Source organism: Lepidochelys olivacea, assembly GCF_965140295.1.
Source record: "Lepidochelys olivacea isolate rLepOli2 genome assembly, chromosome: 1".
Taxonomy (NCBI): Eukaryota; Metazoa; Chordata; order Testudines; family Cheloniidae; genus Lepidochelys; species Lepidochelys olivacea.
In genome coordinates this window covers 320,916,799-320,939,435 of record NC_140411.1, presented here as the reverse complement: position 1 = coordinate 320,939,435, position 22,637 = coordinate 320,916,799, and the positions used below count along the sequence as shown (strand labels likewise).

At 38.8% G+C, this 22,637-nt stretch overlaps 1 protein-coding gene across 15 annotated transcripts in view; it reads left to right on the top strand.

Annotated features, from left to right (window-relative positions):
• Positions 1-22,637, top strand: part of TAFA5 (TAFA chemokine like family member 5) — a gene marked incomplete at its 3' end in the record, with an annotated part of 615,005 nt that overhangs the window by 496,646 nt on the left and 95,722 nt on the right. For 9 of the 15 annotated variants that reach the window (XR_014709320.1, XR_014709321.1, XR_014709324.1 and 6 more), the window contains exons 3-4: positions 8,128-8,255; positions 12,715-12,834. Coding sequence is in view for 4 of the 15 variants with exons in the window: in XM_084612556.1 (XP_084468682.1) it covers positions 8,128-8,264 (137 nt within the window). Of the gene's footprint in view, positions 1-8,127; positions 8,265-12,714; positions 12,835-22,637 lie in introns of those variants that run through there. The other 6 variants (XR_014709322.1, XR_014709323.1, XM_084612555.1 and 3 more) reach the window with 2 other exon arrangements.

Here is a 22,637-nt window from a genome sequence, read left to right as displayed (position 1 = left end):
TAACTATCCCCAGACAATAGGACTCTGGATCATTCACACACTGAAAACTGTTGGATATCCAGAACTTTGGGTATTCGGTTTAGGGTCAAACTCCTCTCCTGGATGAGCTATTATGAGTTAGGTTGTTCATATTAAGCAATTAGCTGTTTTGGCATATAGATAGGAACTCCAGGCTCCTCAGCTGTCGCTTCTTTTGGGTTGAGGTCTGTGATTCTCTCCCTCCTGACTGGGTTTTTCCCAGGCTGCACAGCTCCTTGCCTACATTGCGAATTTCCCAGCAAGTCAGACTGCCTAAGCAGTTTGTTTCTTTATGTTTGGGATGTAATAAGGAAGCTGTAATATAGTTTGGAGACAAAATGGAAAAGAAGAACAAAACAAGTTAATAGATTTATAGATTCCAAGGCCAGAAGAGACCATTGTGGTCCTCTAGACTGATCATAGTGCAGGACAGAGAAATTCCCAGAATTAATTCCTAGAGCATATCTTTTTAGAAACACATCTAGTTTTGAGATAAAAAGTGCCAGTGATGGAGAATCCACCATGACCCTTGGTAAATTGTTCCAATGGTTAATTGCCCTTGCTGTTATACCTTTCTCTGCTAGACTGAAGAATCCATTATGAAACATTTGTTTCCCATGTAGGTACTTATAAACTGTGATTAATCAAGTCACCCTTTAACCTTCTCTTTTTACAATAAAAGGATTAAGTTCCTTGACTTCTTTACTGTAAGATATGTTGCCCAATCCTTTAATCATTCTCATGATTCTTCCCTGAACCCTCTCCAATATATCAACATCCTTTATGAATTTTGGACACCATAGCTGGACACAATATTCCTGCAGAGGTTGCACCAGCACAAAATAGAGAGATAATAGAACCTCCCTACACTTGCTGGATACTCCCCTGGTTATGCGTCCAAAGATCGCATTAACTCTTTTGGCCACAGTGTCACACTGGGAGCTCATATTCAGCTAATTATGCACCATGACTCCCAAATCTTTTTTAGTGTCAATGCTTCTGAAGATGGAGACACCTGTTCTGTATGTATGGCCTGCATTCATAGATGTACCCAATTACATTCAGTCATATTAAACACATATTGTTTGTTTGCACCTAGCTTACCACGTGATCTAGAAGATTGTTCCTTCTCAGTGACCTTTCCTCTTCTTTCTTCATGATTGCCCCAATTTTAGTGTCATCTGTAAACTTTATAAAGATATAGAGTTTAAGGCATGAAAGAACTACCAGATCATCTAGTGTGTATCCACCAATGCCACCCTGCACCCTCACACTAAAGGCAACAGCCAAAATTAGACTATAGTATTACAGCCCATAGGAGACTAGACTATTCACAGGCAGAGAATAGAAGGGACTAAGATCACTAGTGATTATTTTGTTTTCTTTCAGGACATTGATAAAAATAAGAAATAGTGCAGGGCCAAGGTCTGATACCTATGGGTCACCAATAAAAACACACCTGCTAGATGACCATTCCCCAATGACAATTACATTTAAAGGCCTATCTGTCAGCCAGTTTTTAATCAACTGAATGTGTGCCTTGTTAATTTTATATCTTTCTAGTTTTTTTTTAAATCAGAATGTCATATGGTACCAAATCCTATATCAGCTGCTCCATTATCTTTCCTAAGATCAATGTCAGACTTACAAGCCTATAATTATCCAGACATTTCAATTTACCCTTTTAAAATATTGGCCAAAAATTAGCTTTGTTCCAGTCTTCTGGAAATTCTCTAGTGTTCCAAGACTTATTTAAAATCAACATTAATGGTCCAGAGAGCTCCTCAGCCAGCTATTTTAAAACTCTTGGATACAAGGTATCTAGACCTGCTCATTTATAAATGTCTAACTTTAGTAGCTGCTGCTTAGCATCATTGCTAGTTCTATTGGAGTATAAGGTATTTCATTGTCATCATTATCATCATCTTTTGCTATCACTATATCTGTTTTTTCCCCAAAACAGAACAAAAATATTTATTGGACTCACCTGCCTTTTTTACATCAATAGTAATAATTCTCCTATTTCCATCTAGTGATGCAATACCATTGTGATTATTTTTGTTCCTGTTATACTTTAAAACTCTGTATTCTCCTTAGAAATATATTGCTGATCATAGATTTCGCCTTATGTGTTTTTGTTTCCCTTATCAATTTTCTACAATTCCTAGCTTCTGATTTATTTTCAGTAATATCAGCTTCTCCTTTTTTCCTTGTTAGTTTGTATATCTGCCTTCATTTCCCCTCTAAACTAGGCCATTTTTTCAACCAGTAAGGCCTTTTTCTTGATTGTGAGATTATGGCTTACGGGGTGTCTAGGAAAGTGTTCTTACATAATTACCAATTATCATTTACATTTTTTAGCTAAATTCTTCCTCCCAGGTGCTTTGGCTCATGTTTGGTTTCAGCTTTGTGAAATTGACTCTAATTTTAAAGCACCAAGTATTTATTTATTTATTTATTTTTGCTGGTTTTGACTTTATTCTGTTTGCATAGTACAAATACTTCTCCAAGCTTCAACAGAGATTTCTGGACTGCGTGTTGTCAGAAACTTTCTGGAAGGGTATTGAAAGTTTTCATCATCCCAACTTGCTCTGTGACTCTTCATCAAACCTTGAGTTCCAGTCATGCTGCATAGCTATTTCATTCAGTCAGGCTTTCACATGAATATTATTTTTCCTTAGTTTTCTGTTGCTAGGTTTTTCTGTATTATTATCATCTGTCATTGTGGTTTGTAGAGTCTCTGGTTTTGCTCCTTTCTAAACTGTCAGTACATCTTTATTTAAAGAGCTCTATGAAGATGGATGTAAAGTTAAGTGTGTGCTTATGGGTTTTGCTGAATAGTGTCTCATCTCCATAGCGAGGACCTTGCAAACACTTAAGTACGTGAGTTGACTTCTAAGAAACTACTCATGAATCAAGTTACTCACGTGCTCAAGTGTTTGCAGGAGCAAGTCTTTAGCTGCTAAGAGGTAAATCCTGTCCATTCCTCTGTGGCTGAGGAGATTCCCCTGGCACGGGGACTGGTATGGTTCTGCTATCTGGATGGGGAGGTTAGGGTTTGGGTTCCCACACAAGGTGTATGTGTGTGTGTGGGACAGAGGAGGGGGAGTTGGATTAAGGGCAGTGCCTCTGCATAGATCATGCAGCCCTCCACCCTGCATCAGGGCTGCCCAAGGAGCATCTCAGCCAATATGCAGCCACTCCACAGCCTACTGGAGAGGATTCTTTCCCCCAACTCTTCTGTATATCTGCCTCAACTCCAGGATCAGGTCCAACCTCGCGATGACAGCAAGAGCAAAATGCTAAAACAGGGATGCTAAACATTGCTATATTTACTACAGCAATGTTCTTTGGATTAATTTAAATAGTCTCTGGCTAACTCTTCATGAATTAGCCGTTTCTAATTTTCTGCCTGGAACAGAATGACCGTCCGCTGGAAAAGTAGCCAAGGCTTCTGCTGTTTCCTTGTTTCATAGTAAAGTGGATTAATGCTTGGGGCTTATGAGCTAGCACAACCAAATTACTGCGCTGAAGACACTCATGACTGCAGTGGCTTATTAAACTACTGTGATCCATTTTGTGTTCTTTTATCAGCCTCTTTACTGCCACTGCAGTTTAACCAATATATATTTTAAAAGTCTATTACTTTGCATACATTTTTTGTTTAATTTCTCGTTTTTTTAGAAGCACATAAGAGCTTATTATGTATATACCATATTTCCATAAGGGAAAAATGGGAAGAGGAGATATCTTATGGGTAAGGTACAAGTCTGGGAATCAGGCGACCTGGAGGTTTTATTCCCAGCTCTGCTACAAACTTCCTGTGTGACCTTGGGTATTTCAATTAACCTCTATACAAAATGGGGACCATAAAAGTTACCTACCACTCATGGGTGTTGTAAGGCTAGCTAAATGCTTTGAAGTTTGAAGAGTGTTCTGAGATTTTTGGTAAGCAGATATTATATAAATGCAAAGTGGTCTGGGTATCTTGTCAGTGAATTGTAACCTTTTCGTTAGTTCAAGGGTTTATAATTTTTTTGCATTTTTTATTTATACTATAAAACATTTGGTTATTTATATTATCCAAAAGGACTGAGGAGGAATTGGTGGGAACAGGCTGTGAAAATAGAAAAAGGGAAGTGGTTAAAAGGAGAATGAAATGGAGGGAGATAGAAGAAGAAAGAGGAAAGAAGTGAGACAAACACAAAGGATGAGGAAAGAGAGACTGGGTAAGAGGGGTTGAAAAGATGATGGAATTTATCATTAGGAATTTATCAAGTCACAAAATTATCAAGTCACAAAATTTATCAAGCATGTCTGATGAGCTGAGCCGGACTCTCCAGTACCAATGGGGAAGACAGGGTCCTCAGAGGCACTGATGTAATCCTCCTACCTGCACTTTTAGCTACTTTGAGAAAGGAAACACTAGGATAGTCTTAGCGTTCCCTTTGCAAGCTTTTTGTGGCTGTTGAACCTGCTTCTACCATGTAGGTAGGGGGAGGGGAAGAATCCTAGCCTCAATAAAAAATGCAGATACTTAGCAATACTTGGCTCATGATTGTTAATCATTATTTATCACTCTTACTATTAACCTATTTACACTTTTTCCAAAGGTCAAGGACAATGACACCAAGAAGTAGCAATTGGAAAACTGATCAAAGGAAATACTTTTTACACAATTTATAATTAACCTAATTAATTGCCACAAATTATCATTGAAACCATGAGGATCAGACATGTATGGGGATAATGGCAACATCCACAGTAACTTTACATTGGATAAGAAGTATGAGTGATATAAACACTGATACTTCAGGGCATAAGCCAACCACTTACTACCTGGAGTTATCAAGAAGCTTTTCCTGTGGGTGGGTTTTTCCGTTATTGTCCATTGTAGGGATTTTTGCACCCTCCTCTAAAGCATGTAGTATTGGTGACTCTGAGATAGGATACTGGACAGCCTTATCTTCTACTAACTATGTTGGGTTCTGACACCATGCCTCTCATTGTGGAGTCTGAATACTCATAGCACTTACTTCTTGTCTAGGGCCACTGCTGTGATCTGGAATGGCAATCTCTATATCCCAGTGTTATTTTCATTATTTATTATTGATATTCTTATTTGAGGAAAAAGTAAAAGTGTTTTTTCTTCTCTTTATTTCTAAGTTCCTTCTTCACACATTATAAATAAAATTTCAGCAGACGTGTGTATTTCAATCCTACATCTTCTAAGATGGATATAACTTTTTGTATTTATTGCTGTTGGACAAGGTTTATCTCACTTTTTTTTGCTGTCACAAAAAGATGATGCTTTCTGTTTGGGAGATTTACCAGAGATGCAGCAGAGGGTAACTGTCTGAATGAATCACAAACCCATGTGAAAAAGAAATACAGAAAACAACACTGCTGTTCTACTGAGAAATACAGATATCCTGTTAAGGTAGTTTATAAGGTTAATTATGAGTAAAAAGTCATTACATGCACTTAGTTTCAATATTTAGAAGGAAATCACCCATAAAAAATTAAAAACACTTTTGTTCAAGCTACCTTATCCAAGCTACAGTTGAACAATATTAACCTTTCTCATTAATAACTGGAAGAGCCACTGAAAACTACTGAATGTTGCAGATCAGTTAAGAATATTTTACTAGAGAGCTTGGCATCCTGTTGGTTGTAACCACTGCCTGCCTGGAACAGTTCTGAATTATCTTCTTGAACGCTGTTGGTTGGACACACTCATGTTCTCTAATTGAAATGCTCATTATCTAAAAACACAATTCTACTAGGTGCTGTGTGTGCATAATCCCCACTGACTTCAATGCAGTTGAAGGGGCTCGTCACTTGTTAGAACGTGCAAAGCAGTTCACAGGATCAGGCCCTTAGGATGAAATTTGCAGAGAGCTATCCAAAAGTCTATGCATCATATAAGTCCTCAAAACTGGGCCTGAGAGATTTAAGAGGGTCATAGGCTTTCTGCTGGCTCTCTGCATGGGGCTGAATTTCACCCTCAGTGAATAAACACAATAAAATGCAAAGATATTGTATCAGGAAATGCACTTTATTTGTTCTGACAACTGTAATTCAATTTTAATTATTGATAGTACTTGATATTATGTGGGTAAACATACTGTGAAAGTAATGAAGTCTTAGTAATATGAGACCTCCCCGTAGCACTCTGCTGTAACGGGGAATGGCAAAGTAAAAGATGATACTAAGTTCATACCATAGATATGTGCTAAGGCCCTGATCCTGCAAACTCTAACACATGTGCTCCATGGGACAATTTGTATGCCTAAAGTTAAATATGTTTGTAATGATTTTCAGCATCAGGGCCTAAATGATCCTGCTAACTATGTGTGTTTAGCACAATAATCTGTTTTAATGAACCATTTGTTTTTCTTTCCATTCTGTGAAATATTTCTGATATGTTTCAATTTGCTGCCACTGTCATAGAATATGACATCACTAATACCTAGGCTGCCAATCCATAGTATTGGTAATATTACAGATCGATGCATTCTGAGATCCCACCAACAAACACAAAGAGAAATTAGCAGATGGGGTAAACAAATTTTTAAAAATAAACTACAAACATATTCCTGACACCCCTTGACAGCCCCATGAATGGAGACAATTTAGCATATTTTTCTAGTTGTAACTCAGTGTTACATGGAACTCTTCTTCAGAGATTGGCATACATTCAAAAGCTTGTCTCTTTCGCCCATGGAAGTTGGACCAATAAAAGATATTATCTCACCCACGTTGATTCTCTAATATCCTAATGTCCTGGGATGCCACTAGCCATCATCTTCAGCCCCCAACTAAAACCTCTCCAGCTCATCATCAAGGATCTACAACCTATCCTGAAGGACGATCCCTCACTCTCACAGATCTTGGGAGACAGGCCAGTCCATGCTTACAGACAGCCCCCCAACCTGAAGAAAATACTCACCAGCAACCACACAACAAAAACACTAACCCAGGAACCTACCCTTGCAACAACCGATGCCAACTCTGTCCACATATCTATTCAGGGGACACCATCATAGGACCTAATCACATCAGCCACACTGTCAGTGGCTCGTTCACCTGCACATCTACCAATGTGATATATGCCATCATGTGCCAGCAATGCCCCTCTGCCATGTACATTGGTCAAACCAAACAGTCTCTAGATAAAAGAATAAATGGACACAAATCAGACGTAAAGAATTATAACATTCAAAAACCAGTCGGAGAACACTTTAATCTCCCTGGTCACTCAATTACAGACCTAAAAGTGGCAATTCTTCAACAAAAAAACTTCAAAAACAGACTCCAACAAGAAACTGCTGAATTGGAATTAAATTGCAAACCGGACACCATTAAATTAGGCTTCAATAAAGACTGGGAGTGGATGGGTCATTACCCAAAGTAAAACTATTTCCCCATGCTTATTTTTCCCCCTACTGTTACTCACACCTTCTTGTCAACTGTTGGAAATGGGCCATCCTGATTATCACTACAAAAGATTTTTTTCTCCTGCTGATAATAGCTCACCTTACCGGATTATAGCGGATATGGCAACACCCATTTTTTCATGTTCTCTGTGTCTGTATATATATATATATATCTTCCTACTGTATTTTCCACTGCATGCATCCGATGAAGTGGGTTTTAGCCCACAAAAGCTTCTGCTCAAATAAATTTGTTAGTCTATAAGGTGCCACAAGTACTGCTCATTCTTTTTGCTGATACAGACTAACACGGCTACCACTCTGGAAACTGCAAACAACGTTATTATGAATTTTAACCATTGCTCCTCCCATTATATTTCATATACTCCTGGAATTCATGCCATTGAAAACTTACCTCTGCCTATTCTTTTTTTTTCTTTTGTTAAACCAGTACTCTGTCTTGTTTTATTGTTATTTAAATTTTGTTTTTATTATATAATTGGTGGCACAGCAGGTGATGTAAATAATTTTGTAAATTGCTCGGGCTATCTATGGCGTAGCCTGTGGTTGCGTTATCAGATCATGAAAATTGGTACCTCTAATAGTGAGAGTTCAGAGGGAAGTGAAACACAAACCCACCTGCCAACTGTTTTTGTTTTTTTGTCTTCCACAGCACGAATTATCAAAACAAAACAGTGGTGTGAAATGCTTCCATGTTTAGAAGGAGAAGGCTGTGATTTGCTAATCAATAAGTCAGGCTGGACCTGTACACAACCGGGTGGGCGAATAAAGACAACCACGGTAAGCTAATTCCCTTTTGTTCCTCCTCATCTGTAACTTCCAAAGAGCAAAGGGTAAGACTTCAAATTTAAATGCAGCATAGGTTTTTAAAATTAGATGCCAGTTAGTAGCCCATGCTCACAAAGACCCATACTGAGACACACATATGTACTTTCACACCTGTGATCACAGACAAGGAAAGTGTGGCAGATTAGTAAAAGGATGTAAAATGTCAGACTTTGACTTAAAAGGTCCATAAATTCAGCCAGTAAAGTAAAGCCAGTCTTCACCTTTATTTCACCCTGGTGTGTATTCTGAACTGTGGGTAGAGCAAGGATATAAAACTTCATACTACTGATCTAATGGGGGGAAATTAGTTTGTATTTTTTTTAATAAAAGTAGTTTTGGCTTTTTCACTATAATAAAAAGGCAGTTTTCAAAGACAAATCTCCATCTTCCCAGAGGAAAATTTATGAGGCCTAAAGAAAACAAAACAATAAAACCCTTTTTGTGGGTAATCAGAACTTTGGCTCTAACTTGTCCATACTGTATTTTTCAACTCCTTGGTGCCGTCTCCTGTAGTGTTTTGGATTTGTTTGAAGATTCTATATTGAGGTTGAATATGCCTACAACAGTGATGGCTCCTGGGACTTGTAGCATCAAGTATCAGTCTGTGGGACATTCTTCAAACCAACTGAAGATTTTTGTGCTTCAAAAATTTAAAACGTCCCAAGAGATGTGGTAGAATAATACCCTGATAGGTTGCTATGCCAGCAGGGATATTTTTTTCTATAGGTTTACAGGACTCTCAAGCTACATTTAAATAACTGACATTTCAAGAATGTTTCATCATAAAGATTTACTTCAAAACCTGCCTTATACGTTAACCCCAGTGAGCTTCAAATTAGTGATGTTTAGCAGGGTTTGGGCACAGGCCTATCAAGCAGGATCCCCTGCATAGATACTCTCTCTGGAGAGAGGTGAGGAGACACTATTGCATATTTTTTAGTACATATTTTTTACAGTGTTAGTATTTTGACACCAAATCAGCATGACCTTCACTTTTTAATTTTTTTTTTACCAATCTTTGAGAATAACATTTATTGTCAACTGACATTTACAAGCACAACCTATGAATTTGGTATTGTTCTAATGTAAGATCCCATGCTGTCCTGACATCGCCGTAGTTGCTAGACATAGCAAGGTACATTATGGACAGTGTTGCAAATTTACCTCTCAGTCTCCAAATCAGAGCTTTAATCTTCATTTCTTCAGGTCATATTAGTGTAATTTATGTAATGGTGATATAAAAATATAATAGAGGGAAACAATATCATCAGCTCCCAAGGGCAGGCAGACCTGGCAGGGTATGTTTGGAACGCTCACAATATTATTCAAAATCTCATTAGTTCAGTGATATTTTCTGTACCTCAGGTAAAGCAAATTACCTGTTTACCCTGAGATATTTGCATCTATCATTATTATTGTTTGTTTTATCAGGATGCACCAGTAATAAGCTTGGTGCTATGAAAGATAAAAAGTAAGCACAGTGCCTACCCTGAGGAATTCATGTTAGATATCTATCAGATTGGTTCAGTGGATCTTTTAGATTTGACACCGTGGCCTGATTCTGATCTCACAACCGCTTTACAACTGTTTAACTCTACTGACCTAAACAGAACTACTCTTGTTTTCAACCACCATAAATGAGATCAGAATCAGGCCACATCCCGGGGAAATTATGGCAATGCTGAGCAAAGTCTTAGTAAGGAGATTCTCTTCTGCAACAAGATACACTCAACAGAGGAGAGAAAAGGATTTCTGTCCAACCCTGTTACAGCCCAGGCCTTTACCTAATTTAGAACAGTCTACAAGAGCTGGCTCAGATCCCTAAGAGACCATACAACAATGGAGAATTGTCGGAGGGGAGTGTAATTTCACTCTAGCCCTTCTGCACACCTCTCACTACATCTCCTCCCAGCACCTTTGTGACCTCTAAGCTGAAGTGTAATGGGCAGGTGGGTGGGTGTGCACACATACATTAACAGTTCAGGATGTTCCAAGGAACACTGGGTCCAGCTATAAATGACCAACAGAAAAAAATAGTACTAAAAAAAAATGTCTAATTGCTCGTAGGGCACTTGATTTGGTGTGCAGGGGAGGGGTCAGAAAATAGCAAAAGAGCTGGGAACTTGGTTCATATGGGGTTCATAATGACTAATATAAACCCCTAAGAAAAGAGGATTTATAATGGAAGCATGAACACTCTTCTTTGTAGCAATATTGCTTGAAGGTGTAAAGTAAGTAATATTTCTGTTTTACTTGCTAGACCCATACTGCTCCTTGTTGAAAAATATAAGTACAGCAAAGTGCAGCCCGAGATGGGGTGATCAGGAACATTGTGGAATTAGCCTCGAAATACACAGTGAATGTACAGCCCATTGTGGAAATAAGTGAATATTCTGCCATATATTCTAATGGGAACAGGATTGGGGCCTAAACTAGTTAACTTATAATAATTTATGCAGGCGTTTGCAAGTAATATTAAGTTGTATCTGAAAGTGAAAGAGGTACTAGTACTGTACCTTTCACTACTAGAGCAGGGATACGTTTCTGTAACGCGGCATATCATATTCCTGATATCATATCAGTAATTATGTGCTGCACCATATGTACTAAAACTGGAAAGTAGGAATAGTATTGAACACTGGAGAACTTAGATTAGCACTTACGTTTGTAGTGACTCTTGCACTGATGCCTGTTGTTAGTGTTTGTGTATATGGCATTATAGGCACTTGTGTAAATAATATGATGTCAGGGCTTGGGCATAGAAGAAGTGTGTGAAACATGAAGCTAAGTGGAGGTAGGTGATAAGTTTCCTCCCACTTTTTTCCCATGAAAATGAGGCAGAAATAGAACTCTTGCCTGGATGAGTTTTACTGATGTGAACAGCATCACATTATGTAACAATACTTAATATTTTATGTGCCAAATATCCAGGAAACTGCAAGCTTATCTAGTAAATACACTTTGCACCCACATGTTTCAGTGAATTGTGTTTCCAGGAAGAGCTTTGGCTGGTGTCAAAATAGTTGTTTGTGTCAAAATGGTTTAAGCTAGATAGTCAAGGCCTGATTTTTTCATTGCCTGCACGCACTTTGTGTAAGCATTTATGCCTGTGCAAAGTAATGCAACCAAATCGTAATTTTCTACTCACACTGGTGGCAGCCTTTTATTCCCCTTTTTGCACTCACTTTGCACAGCTGTAAATGACTACACAAGGTGCCAGGGAAGGGAGAATCAGACCCAACATATATTCTAAATGGATCTGGATGTCACTTATGCCCTGTCATCATTTCTACAAGGTGTGAATGAACCAAGGATTTTTCATCTGGTAAGAGGCTTTTAGCGTTGAAGATTGACTGGGCCAACTGCCAATCTATGTACTAAGCATTGTCAATACAAGGAAACAATATGGCAGCTTGCTAGAGGAGATGCTGTAGGAACAGAATACTTTGTAGTTAGTTGTTAACACTTTTAACAAAGTGATTCATGCTAAGTAGTTTTATTTTAAAAATGCCTCTGTGGTTATCTTCAAATCACCTACCATGCAAAATGTTGTGCTTTTAATATTTTTATTAATCTCCCAAATCTGATTTTTACAAGGAATTTACGTGACTCTCTCATGTGAGAAAGACTGTATAATCTCATCAATGCCAGAAGATATGTCATGATTTCACAAGATACTGCTTAGAACCATGACCCTTTTATATTTCAAGCTTGAAACTTGCCAGTGTATAAATGAGGAGATACACAATTCTATTGGCTTTACAGGGGAGATTAATTTTAGCACCAAAGTGTATATATGTTGTCAATGATCCATCACTACTTAATTGTTACTTAATTAATTCCTTCTTTTACATGATGTGATTTCAATGCATGGAGCTTAACAGAACATTCATGCGCCAGTAGCTAACCTTTTAAAACCTCTGTGATTTTACTGCTAAATTAGCTGAAGTGGGAAATTAAGGAGTCTGAAGAAGCTAAAAGAGAGCTCGCAGTGGATAAAAGGTGTAATTACTTTGACATGGAGCTCACTGCTTAGCTAGTAAAATTTACTAAGGATCTAGCTTCGCCAAGGGACGTGACTTTCTTAATAGAGTTTTCTTACGCACAGAGCAACTTAGCATTACTCACCGTTAATATAAATGACATGCTGGCTGGCTTGGAAAGGTAATTTGTTCCTTACCCTGAGAAATACTAAAGTTGTTTGTATTGACTGGAATTTAAATGAAAATTTTTCTACAAATCTTTATCATACACAAATGTATGATTAAGGTAAATTGGACAAAATGTACTGGCTTGTTTTCATCAACGATTTACCAGCAATGTGGTGTTACTCATACCATTACATTCTATCTTCAAAGTAAAAATATAAATACATATTGCATATTGGATTTGAGAATTTACTTTTTTTTAGACTGAAGACCAGCTGGAAATGTCCTGAGGCCATGGTCTAGTGGTCTGAGCATGGGACTGGGAGCCAGAAACTCCTGAGCTCTAATCCCGGCTCTGACAGTCACTGCCTCTGTGGCCTTGGGTAAGTCACTGAACCTCTCTGCCTCAATTTCCCTAGCTATGCAGTAGGAGTAATAATACTTACCTACCTACATCACAAAGGTGGGTTGTGAGGTTTTATTAGATAATGACTGTAATTGATTAGGAAATTCAGGGTGCTATACAAGTATTATTAATATAGGCTCTGGAATTATACTAATTTCTCTGGCATTCATATAGCAAGGATAGATCAGGTTCCAGTTCTGAGTATTGCTAAACACACCTTTCACATTTCCACAAGGCAGCTGATATATATTTTTGTCACCCTCCCAGCTCCATCTCTGCATGTGTTTCACATGTGATTCTAGGATGTAATGCAAGGCCCCATGAAGGTAATTACTGGCTGTACTCCACAGTTTGGGAGTTCCCTGCAATGCTGTCTGAACACACTAGCCCTGACCACCTCTCCCTTTTCGTAGTGGTGATGTTTAGTGAACCTCCCACAGTGACGGCACAGTGGCATGAGGCTCTCATCTTCCCATAGGAGTTGCAGCAGGGTCCTCCTCCTTAGGAGCTTAAGGTGGCAGTAGGAAGCCCTGTCACAAACCCTGGAGAGGCAGAAGGGGTACCAGAGGGGCCTCCAATACTTATTCCAACAGCTAAGGATGTACCTGCTTGTATGTATAGGCTGGGATCACTGTAATCCCCTTCCCTGTGCTGCTACATACACAGTCATCTGTTATTGGCAGGGTCCCCCAGAGCTGTGGGTCTGGTTGGTAATGCCCTCTTGAGATGTGTGATACAGTTTAAGCCTGTCACAGATATTATTTCAGGCAGCCTACAGACTCATGCAGATATTTGCACAACCATTAGGGCTCGAAGCTTACTTAAGTTTTTAATGAAAGGTATCACTTGACACTGATTTTCTGAATTGGTGGGTGTTTGTTTATTAGGGGGAAAAGCTTTTCTCTTGATGGGTAGCATGTGTTTCAGTTTTGTATACTCTGTAGATTCATGCTGTTGGTGCTTGTGAATTCGAGCTATTATTCCTTTCCAAGGTCTCATAAGATTCACCTCTCCCAACAGAGTTCCCATTGTTCACACTGAGTGTTTCACGTAATGAATTTGTTGTATCTTGATTTCTCTGTGCTGGGGCTTGCTTCCTTTCTGTATGTGATTGGTGGCTGCCACTAATGCATAGTTGGGTCAGACATCATGGGTCAAATTACAGAGCTCAGAAGGTGATTGAAGAGATGGCCTTTGCTCTCTCCGTATACTGAATCAGGTGTACATTGGTCTGGTTCCCCAGGTGTAACTTAAAGCAGCTCTAAAGCTCACTCTAATTTATACTGGATGCTAATAGTCCTGAGGATCCAAACCAGTATGCAGATATCTGAGGGGCATACAGAATCTGCAGACTTGTCTATTTTCTCCTGAACACTCTTCTACACTGACACAGGCTAGGATCTACCATGCTAGCTCTGTGCCACTGAAGGATTCTCTACAGTGAGGTGATCCAGCTAGGGCTGGATGCATAGTTTTAGGGCTTCTTTATACCACCAGTGCAGTGCTAACCAGCCACACTGCATTTGAGAGGACCTGGGCCTCAACACAGGGCAATAAAAATAAACATCAGATCTCCCTATCTGTGTTACAGATAACACCTCTGATTATTAAACATGAAGTGATACACTTCACCATTTAGTATGATGTTTCCTTTTTGCATTACCTTCAGGCTAGGTTGAGTCCATTTTACTTTTAGGATTTAATGTACTAATAGCAACACTTGAGGGTTCAGACTCTGCAGAACATTTGCTTTTGATAACTTGGCCAAATCCTGGATTTCTAAATTGGACAAAACTCACTGGAATCTCAGTTATTGAAGCTAATAAGACTTTTGCTTAAGTAAAAGTTGAGTGATTTACTCCATGTTTCCATAAGAAATAATATAATATATATTTTTAAAGCTTATTTTCTAAAACCTAAATTTTCAACTAAATTTGACTCAATTATTTGACTCAATTATCCTGTAAAATATTATTGGAACTCAGTATTTGCAGAAAATGAAAATCTCTAATCCCCAAATCCAGAATGCTAGCAAAGATTGGGAGTTTTTCCCAGACCCCAAGGGCTCCAAGTTGAAGAGGGATGACAGTGAGGAGTTTTCTGTTGAGAAAATTTAAATTGCTTAGGGAGTATTTTAAGAGGATTAGCTCTTCTCTTTGAGTGCCAAATTCAGGTTCCATTTCACTTGATGACAAAACTCCCATTGTTTTAAATGAGCACACGTTTTGCCCCTATGAATGTGCATCACTTGGAGTGAAGTGTCTGATTTTAAAATGTGGAGTGTAAGCATTTCAAACACTTCCTTGCAAGAATATAGGGAAACTTAGCATCATTGTTCCCTTTCAGAGAAGGTATTCTCAGATACTAATGGAGAACCATGCTAGTCACATATTCATGTCTCATAGCCAACCTCAAAGAAAATGTAAAAGGGGTGCTCATTTCTGTATGTAATATTGTAAAGATCATTACAATTTCTATTCAAAATGAAATCAGTTTTCAGGATATAAGATTTTAAAAGATGTCTATTCTCTCTGAATTCTTACTTGTAACTGCCGTTTATGATAGAGGCTACATTCTTAAATAGTAGGTCCTGAATCTGATCTCACTACACTGCTGTAAGTGAGAAAAGAATTAGGCTTAGGCTACTAAAATCTACATAGCAATTGTTTTTTGTAATTTGCTCACCTACTGGTTCTAAGGAATTAGTGATTTACTACTGTTGTGTTGATTTACTCATGAAACCAGCTAGTTTAATGTAAAATAAGCTATACGTATCTGATTCATTTCAGGTTTGCACTGTCCTTTTAAATAAAGTAAATAAAAAAACAGATTTTACCCTAGGCACCAGTGGCTGGATTCCCAGCTAGTCATCTATTTCATGTTTGTGTAGAATAGACTGTGCTTCTGCTAAAAGGAAATAACCCAAATAGTTATTTTGTTTTTTTCTTTTTTTGTACTTTGAAAGCAGAATTCTGAAACGTACATAAAACACATCTGTAACTTTGGCTAGTCACTGACACTAATGTAATGTGGCATACTATCAACCCAACCAATAAGTTGTGAAGTCTGAAATTGTTCACTTGCATGAACAACCTTAATAGCTGGTCTTGTGGGAGTGCCTACATTGTTAAATTGGCCCTTATGAAAATTACTTCAGTTTGATGTTCTTTCCAGGGTTCATGTTCTGTAAGAATAAAACAACTTAAAAATATATATAATGATGTGGAGGCGAGGTTCACATCCATCCCCAAAACCAAAGGAAAACATTTTTTAAGAATCGAGTGCCGAGGATACAGATGCTTCAGATCAGTAATGGGTGATTCTGTCTCATGAATTTTTAGGAAAACATAGGCCCAGCAGGAAGATGAGATTAAGTTGTATCATTATTATTAATTATTTATGTATGCTATGTGTGTATGTAGTAGGATCACTACAAACACTCAGATACAGTTCCTACTCCAAAGAATTTATAATTAAAAGACAGATACATAAGTAGGTAGGGATTAGTGGAAGAAAAACAACAAGAGACAATTTAGGTTCTTAATAATCTATGTTACTCTAGCACCTACCGGCTTCACCTGTCAGGGACCACAGGTCTCAAACCTTGGGCCATGGGGCTATTAGGGGCTTGTAAATGCTAACCAACCACCCAGTAACCCGGTAACAGTTGCCAGGACTGGAAGCTGAATTCCAGAGTTGCCAGAACTCTGGGAGGCCTGATTGGTTCCCTGCTTGTATTTAAACTGAACACAGGAACAGGAAGTTGTCCATGCAACTGAGTTTCCCCTGCTGAGGGCTGCTTCCCCATGTTCTTCCCGCGCCTACTGTCGGACTGTGATCTCCCGGACACCTGACCTTGCCTGCCTCCTGCCACCTGACTCTCCAGCTGCTCTCTGGCATAGCTCAGACCCTGATCTCCTGCTATTTGAGCCAGCCCGGCTCCCATGTCAACCCCTGGGTGAGACCGTCCATATCCCAGTTGTGACACCAGCTGATATCGGGGCCATGTTGTGTTTGTACAGTGACAAACACCTAATGAGAGACAGTCCCAAAGTGTTTACAATCTACGTAGACAAGACAGATACAGGATAGGAGAATAAACAGTCACAGAGCAGTAAAGACACTTGCCCAAGGTCTTTATTCACTGTAAGTAGCGCTGTAACACTAGGTCTTTAAGAGGGGCTGGAATAGAGAAGGGCTACTAGGATGATCCAACGAATGGAAAACCAGTCTTACAAAAGGAGACTCAAGGAACTTGGCTTGTTTAGCCTAACCAAAAGAAAGCTGAGGGGAGATATGATTGCTCTCTGTAAACATAAAAGAGGGATAAATACCAGGGAGGGAGAGGAATTATTTAAGTTCAGTACCAATGTGGACACAAGAACAAATGGATATAAACTGGCCATCAGGAAGTTTAGACGTGAAATTAGACGAAGATTTCTAACCATCGGAGGAGTTTCAGAGTAGCAGCCGTGCTAGTCTGTATTCGCAAAAAGAAAAGGAGTACTTGTGGTACCTTAGAGACTAACCAATTTATTTGAGCATAAGCTTTTGTGAGCTACAGCTCACTTCATCGGACATCCGATGAAGTACCTAAGGTGCCACAGATACTCCTTTTCATCAGAGGAGTGTAGTTCTGGAACAGCCTTCCAAGGGAAGCAGTGGGGGCAAAAGACCTATCTAGCTTCAAGATTAAACTCAATAAGTTTATGGAGGGGATGGTATGATGGGATAACATGATTTTGGCAATTAATTGATCTTTAATTATTCATGGTAAATAGGTCCAATGGTCTGTGATGGGATGTTAGCTGGGGTGGGATCTGAGTTACTACAGAGAATTCTTTCCTGGGTATCTGGCTGGTGAATCTTGCCCACATGCTCAGGGTTCAGCTGATCGCCATATTTGGGGTCAGGAAGGAATTTTCATCCAGGGCAGATTGGTATAGGCCCTGGGTTTTTTCGCCTTCGTCTGCAGCATGGGGCACGGGTCACTTGCTGGAGGATTCTCTGCACCTTGAAGTCTTTAAACCATGATTTGAGGACTTCAATAGCTCAGACATATGTGAGAGGTTTATTGTAGGAGTGGGCGGGTGAGATTCGGTGGCCTGCATTGTGCAGGAGGTCAGATGAGATGATCATAATGGTCCCTTCTGACCTTAATGTCTATGAGTCTACATGGACAGGATACAGTTATTGTAGATGAGAACTGTATCCTGTCCATATGTTTACATCGTGTACTAGCTAGTGCATGTGCAATAAAGCATGGAGGTGATTGTGCAAGAAATTGACAAATGGATGAACAAAGATGGGGAAATGTAGTGGAACAGAGGAGACTGAGCCAACACAAAGCTTGACAAAAGAGGAAGATTTGCGTCTTGATTTTGTGTTCTAGAATTGTGGGCAACTGATGTGGCCAAGTTCTTGATCCACCATTGAATATCTTACAGACTCTTATGGGGAGCAGCTGACTACAGCTGAAGTTCAAGATCAAACACAAACACTTTGTGGGATTCGTATCTGTGACCCTAGGACAAATGGATTGCAGATTTTCTTTCTTTCCTTTATAGAATTAAAGTTTTCATGTCTGATCTTGACCTTTAGAGTAGGAAAAAAGCAAGTGAAACCCTAAGAAAGGAAATAACCCTGTGGTATGTTGTTTTTGACACTGTATAAATCAAAGTGGGGCACATATTTTTGTTTTTGTTTTATTTTGCGGGGGGGGTTAGAATACAAAAGTATAAAATGTGTGCTAAAATATTACACTCTCATTTCACAGAGAGGAGGTCTTCATGGTAAAAATGTTATGACATGAAGCCATTACACATGCATATCTGGTTTGAATAATTTTTTTTTCTATTTTCTGAATCCAAAACAAATCAAAAGTTTATTAAATCATGTGAGGTAACCTAGACCACTTCTTGAACTCAGTGACAAAATTACTACATATATAGAGGAAATGCAGTAGGTGTCACAGTACAGTGATTTTAGTAATGTATTAGACAAAGTGTCTGTCAAAACATTACTTGAAAAATTAATCCTAATTGGCTCATCATGTGGAGCACTGTCATTTCAACTGGAAGCCTGCGAAATCATAAACAATAATTAATGGAATACATTGAACTAGGGTAAGATAGACTAGGGAGTGACAGTTGTGTGAAAGGCCCAGTTATACTTTATTAGTGATATTTTCAAAGTCACAGGAGGCTGTAAGCTCCTAACTTCCATATTCATAGATTCCAAGGCCAGAAGGGACTACTGTAATCATCCAGTCTGACATGAAAATCACAGATCATAGAACTTTCCAAAATTAATTCCTAGAACATATCTTTTAGAAAAACATCCAATCTTGATTTAAAATTTGTCAATGATGCGACTCCACCATGACTCTTGGTAACTTGTTCCAAAAGTTAAATACTCTCACCGTTAAAAATGTACACCTTATTTCCAATCTGAATTTGTCTAGCTTCACCTTGCAATCATTAGATCATGTTATATCTGTCTCCACCAGATTGAGCCTGTAAGTATGCCCTGCATTCTTTGTTCCTAGATATATGCCTTGACATTTAGCTATTTTAAAATTCATAGTTTGCTTACACCCAGCTTACCAAGAGATCCAGATCACTGTGTGTCAGTGACGTCTCCTTTTCATTATTTATCACTCCCCCAATTTTTGTGTCATCAGCAAATCTGAGTGATGATTTTTTTTTTCCAGGTCATTAATAAAAATGTTTAGTAGTATAGGGCCAGGAACCAACCCCTGTGGAGCCCCACAAGAAAAACACCTGTGGTGATTCCCAGCTTACAATTACATTTTAAGACCTTTCAGTTAGCCAGCAGTTAGTCCATGTAATGTGTGCCATTTTAATTTTATATCTTTTTAGTTTTTAAATCAAAATATCGTGTGATACTAAGTCAAATGCCTATAGCAGTCTAAGCATGATACATCACTAATCTTTATCAACCAAACATTGAATTGCCTCAAAAAAAAAAAAAAGAGAGCAATTTAATTTTCCATATACTTATGTTGACTGGCATTAATTTGTATTACCTTCTTTTAGTTCTTTATTAATTGAGTACCATATCAGCCATTCCATTATTGATCCTAGGCAAGATATCAGGCTGAAAGGCCTATAACTACCCAGATCATTCTGTTTCCCTTTTTAACTGTTGGCACAACCTTAGCTTTCTTCCAGTTTTCTGGAAAATCCCCATTGCCCCAAGACTTATTGAAATTCAAAATTAAGTTCCAATGAGCTCCTCAGCAAGCTCTTTTATATTTCTCACAAGCTATCTGGACGTGCTGATTTAAAATCGTAGTTGCTGTTGAACATCCTCATAGGCTTTATGACCAGAAGGGACTGTCATTATTATCTAGTCTGACTTCCTACACGTCACAGGCCACAACCTCACCCACCCACTCCTGTAATAGATTCATAACCACTGAAGACTACTGAAGACCTAAAATCATGATTTAAAGACTTCAAGTTACAGAAAATCCACCATTTACTTCAGTGACCTGAATAAGTGACCTGTGCCCCATGCTGCAGAGCAGGTGAAAACCCCACCAGGGTCTCTGCCAACCTGATCAAGGGGGCAATTCCTTCCCAACCCAAAATATGGTAGTCAGTTAGACCCTGAGCATGTCATCAAGACCCACAAGCCAGACACCTGGGAAAGAATTCACTTTACCAACTCAGAGACCTCTCCATCTAGTATCCCATCTCTGGCTGTTGGGGATATTTGCTACTATCAGTCACAGATGAGCCACATGCCATTATAGGCAATCTCATTGTATTATCCCCTCCATAAATTTATCTCAGTCTTGAAGCCAGTTAGGTGTTTTGCCTCAACTACGCCCCTTGGGAGGCTGTTGCACAACTTCACTCCTGTGCTGGTTAGAATCTTTCATCTAATTTCAAGTCTAAACGTGTTGATGGCCTGCTTATATTCATTTGTTCTTATGTAAACACTGGTGCTTAACTTAAATAACTCCTCTCCCGCCCTGGTATTTATCCATCTCCCCTCAGCCTTCATTTTCTGAGGCTAAACAAGCCAAGCTCCTTAAATCTCTCCCATAAGGTAGATTCTCAGTTCTTCTGATTATCCTAGTAGCCATTCTCTGCACCTGTTGCAGTTTGAGTTTATCTTCCTTAAACATGGTAGATCAGAATTGCACACACTATTCCAAATGAGATCTCACCAGTGCTTTTTATAATGGTAACACTTCCCTCTCTCTACTGGTAATACCTTGCTGGATGCATCCTAGGATTGCATTAGACTTTTTCATGGCTGCATCACTTTGGCAGCTCAGTCATCTTGTGATCAATCAATACTCCCACTTCTTTCTCCACCTCTGTCACTTCCAATTGATACATTCCCAGCTTATTGCAAAAATTCTTGTTGTTAGTTCCAAAGTGCATAACCTTGAGCTTTGCATTTTAAATTGTCCCATTTCTATTGCTCCATTTTTGGGTATGATATTATAGTCCTTCTGTATTGACAATTCCTCCCAAATTTGTGTCATCCACAAATTTTATTAGTACACTCCCACTTTTTGGTGGGAGTGTCAAGATCATGAAAGAAAATGTTAAATAAGATTCGTCCCAAGACTGATCCCTGAGAAACTCCGGTAGAAACTTTCCTCCAGTTTGACAGTTCACCTTTCAGTATGACCTGTTGTAGTCTCCCCTTAAACCAATCCCTTATTCACCTTTCAATTCTTGTATTAATCCACATCTTGTCCTGTTCAACTAATAATTTTCCATGGGGAACTGTGTCAAATGCATTACTGAAATCCACATAAATTAGATGTATTGCATTTTCTTTGTCTAGAAAATCAGTTATATTCTTAAAGAACCCTTTACTATTGATTTTAATTTCCTGCACAGGACCCCACTCTGCTTGGCCTTTGGCAGTTATCAATTTTTTCCCTACACTTTCTAACCACCAAAAAGTAGCTTTCCTTGCTGATTCATCCCATCTTCCATTCTTTGTAGGCTTTTTTCTTTCTCTTAATAACCTATTTGGGATGCTTATCCAGTTTGCTCTGCAACCCTTTTACTATGATTTTTTTTCCCTCTTGCTTGGGATGCAGGCTTTAGATAACTTCTGCAACTTTGACTTAAATTATTTCCAAGTCTCCTCCGCGTTCAGATCTTTGAGTTCAGTTCCTAACTAATTCCCTTATTTTTTTTAAGTTTTCACTTTTGAATCAATGACCCTAGTTACAGACCTACTTTTGTTTATCCTTCCATTTAGTTTACACTAAATTAGATCATGATCACTGGAACTTCTATGAGGTCCTCGCTACTTACCAATACTAAATCTAAAATGGCATCACCTCTTTGTTCGTTTGGTGACTATTTGTTGAAGAAATCTGTTGGTTCTCTCATTCAGGAATATCTGGGTTTTACCATGATTATTATACAGTACAGACTCATTTACGCACGGATGTCGGGAGTCAAGCCTTCATGACCGCATGTTAATAGACCACAGGTTAAGAGGGCCATGCTGAAAAAAGCGTTTATGATTCACTTAGAAAAAAACTCCATTATTTTCTGCTCTTTCTGGCTCGCATTTTTTTCTTTCTTATGAAGTTTGTCATTTCCCACAGATGAATGATTTCAATATTTTCCGCATTTTGCTCCTCCATAAATCTTACAACAGTTTCTACAGCACTAAGGGCTGCTGTGGCCAAAATTTTGACCTTTTCAACAATATCCTGGCCATTGCTTTTGCGGTCCGATGTAGCCTCACAGCCCGTTAATATTTCTTCCTTGG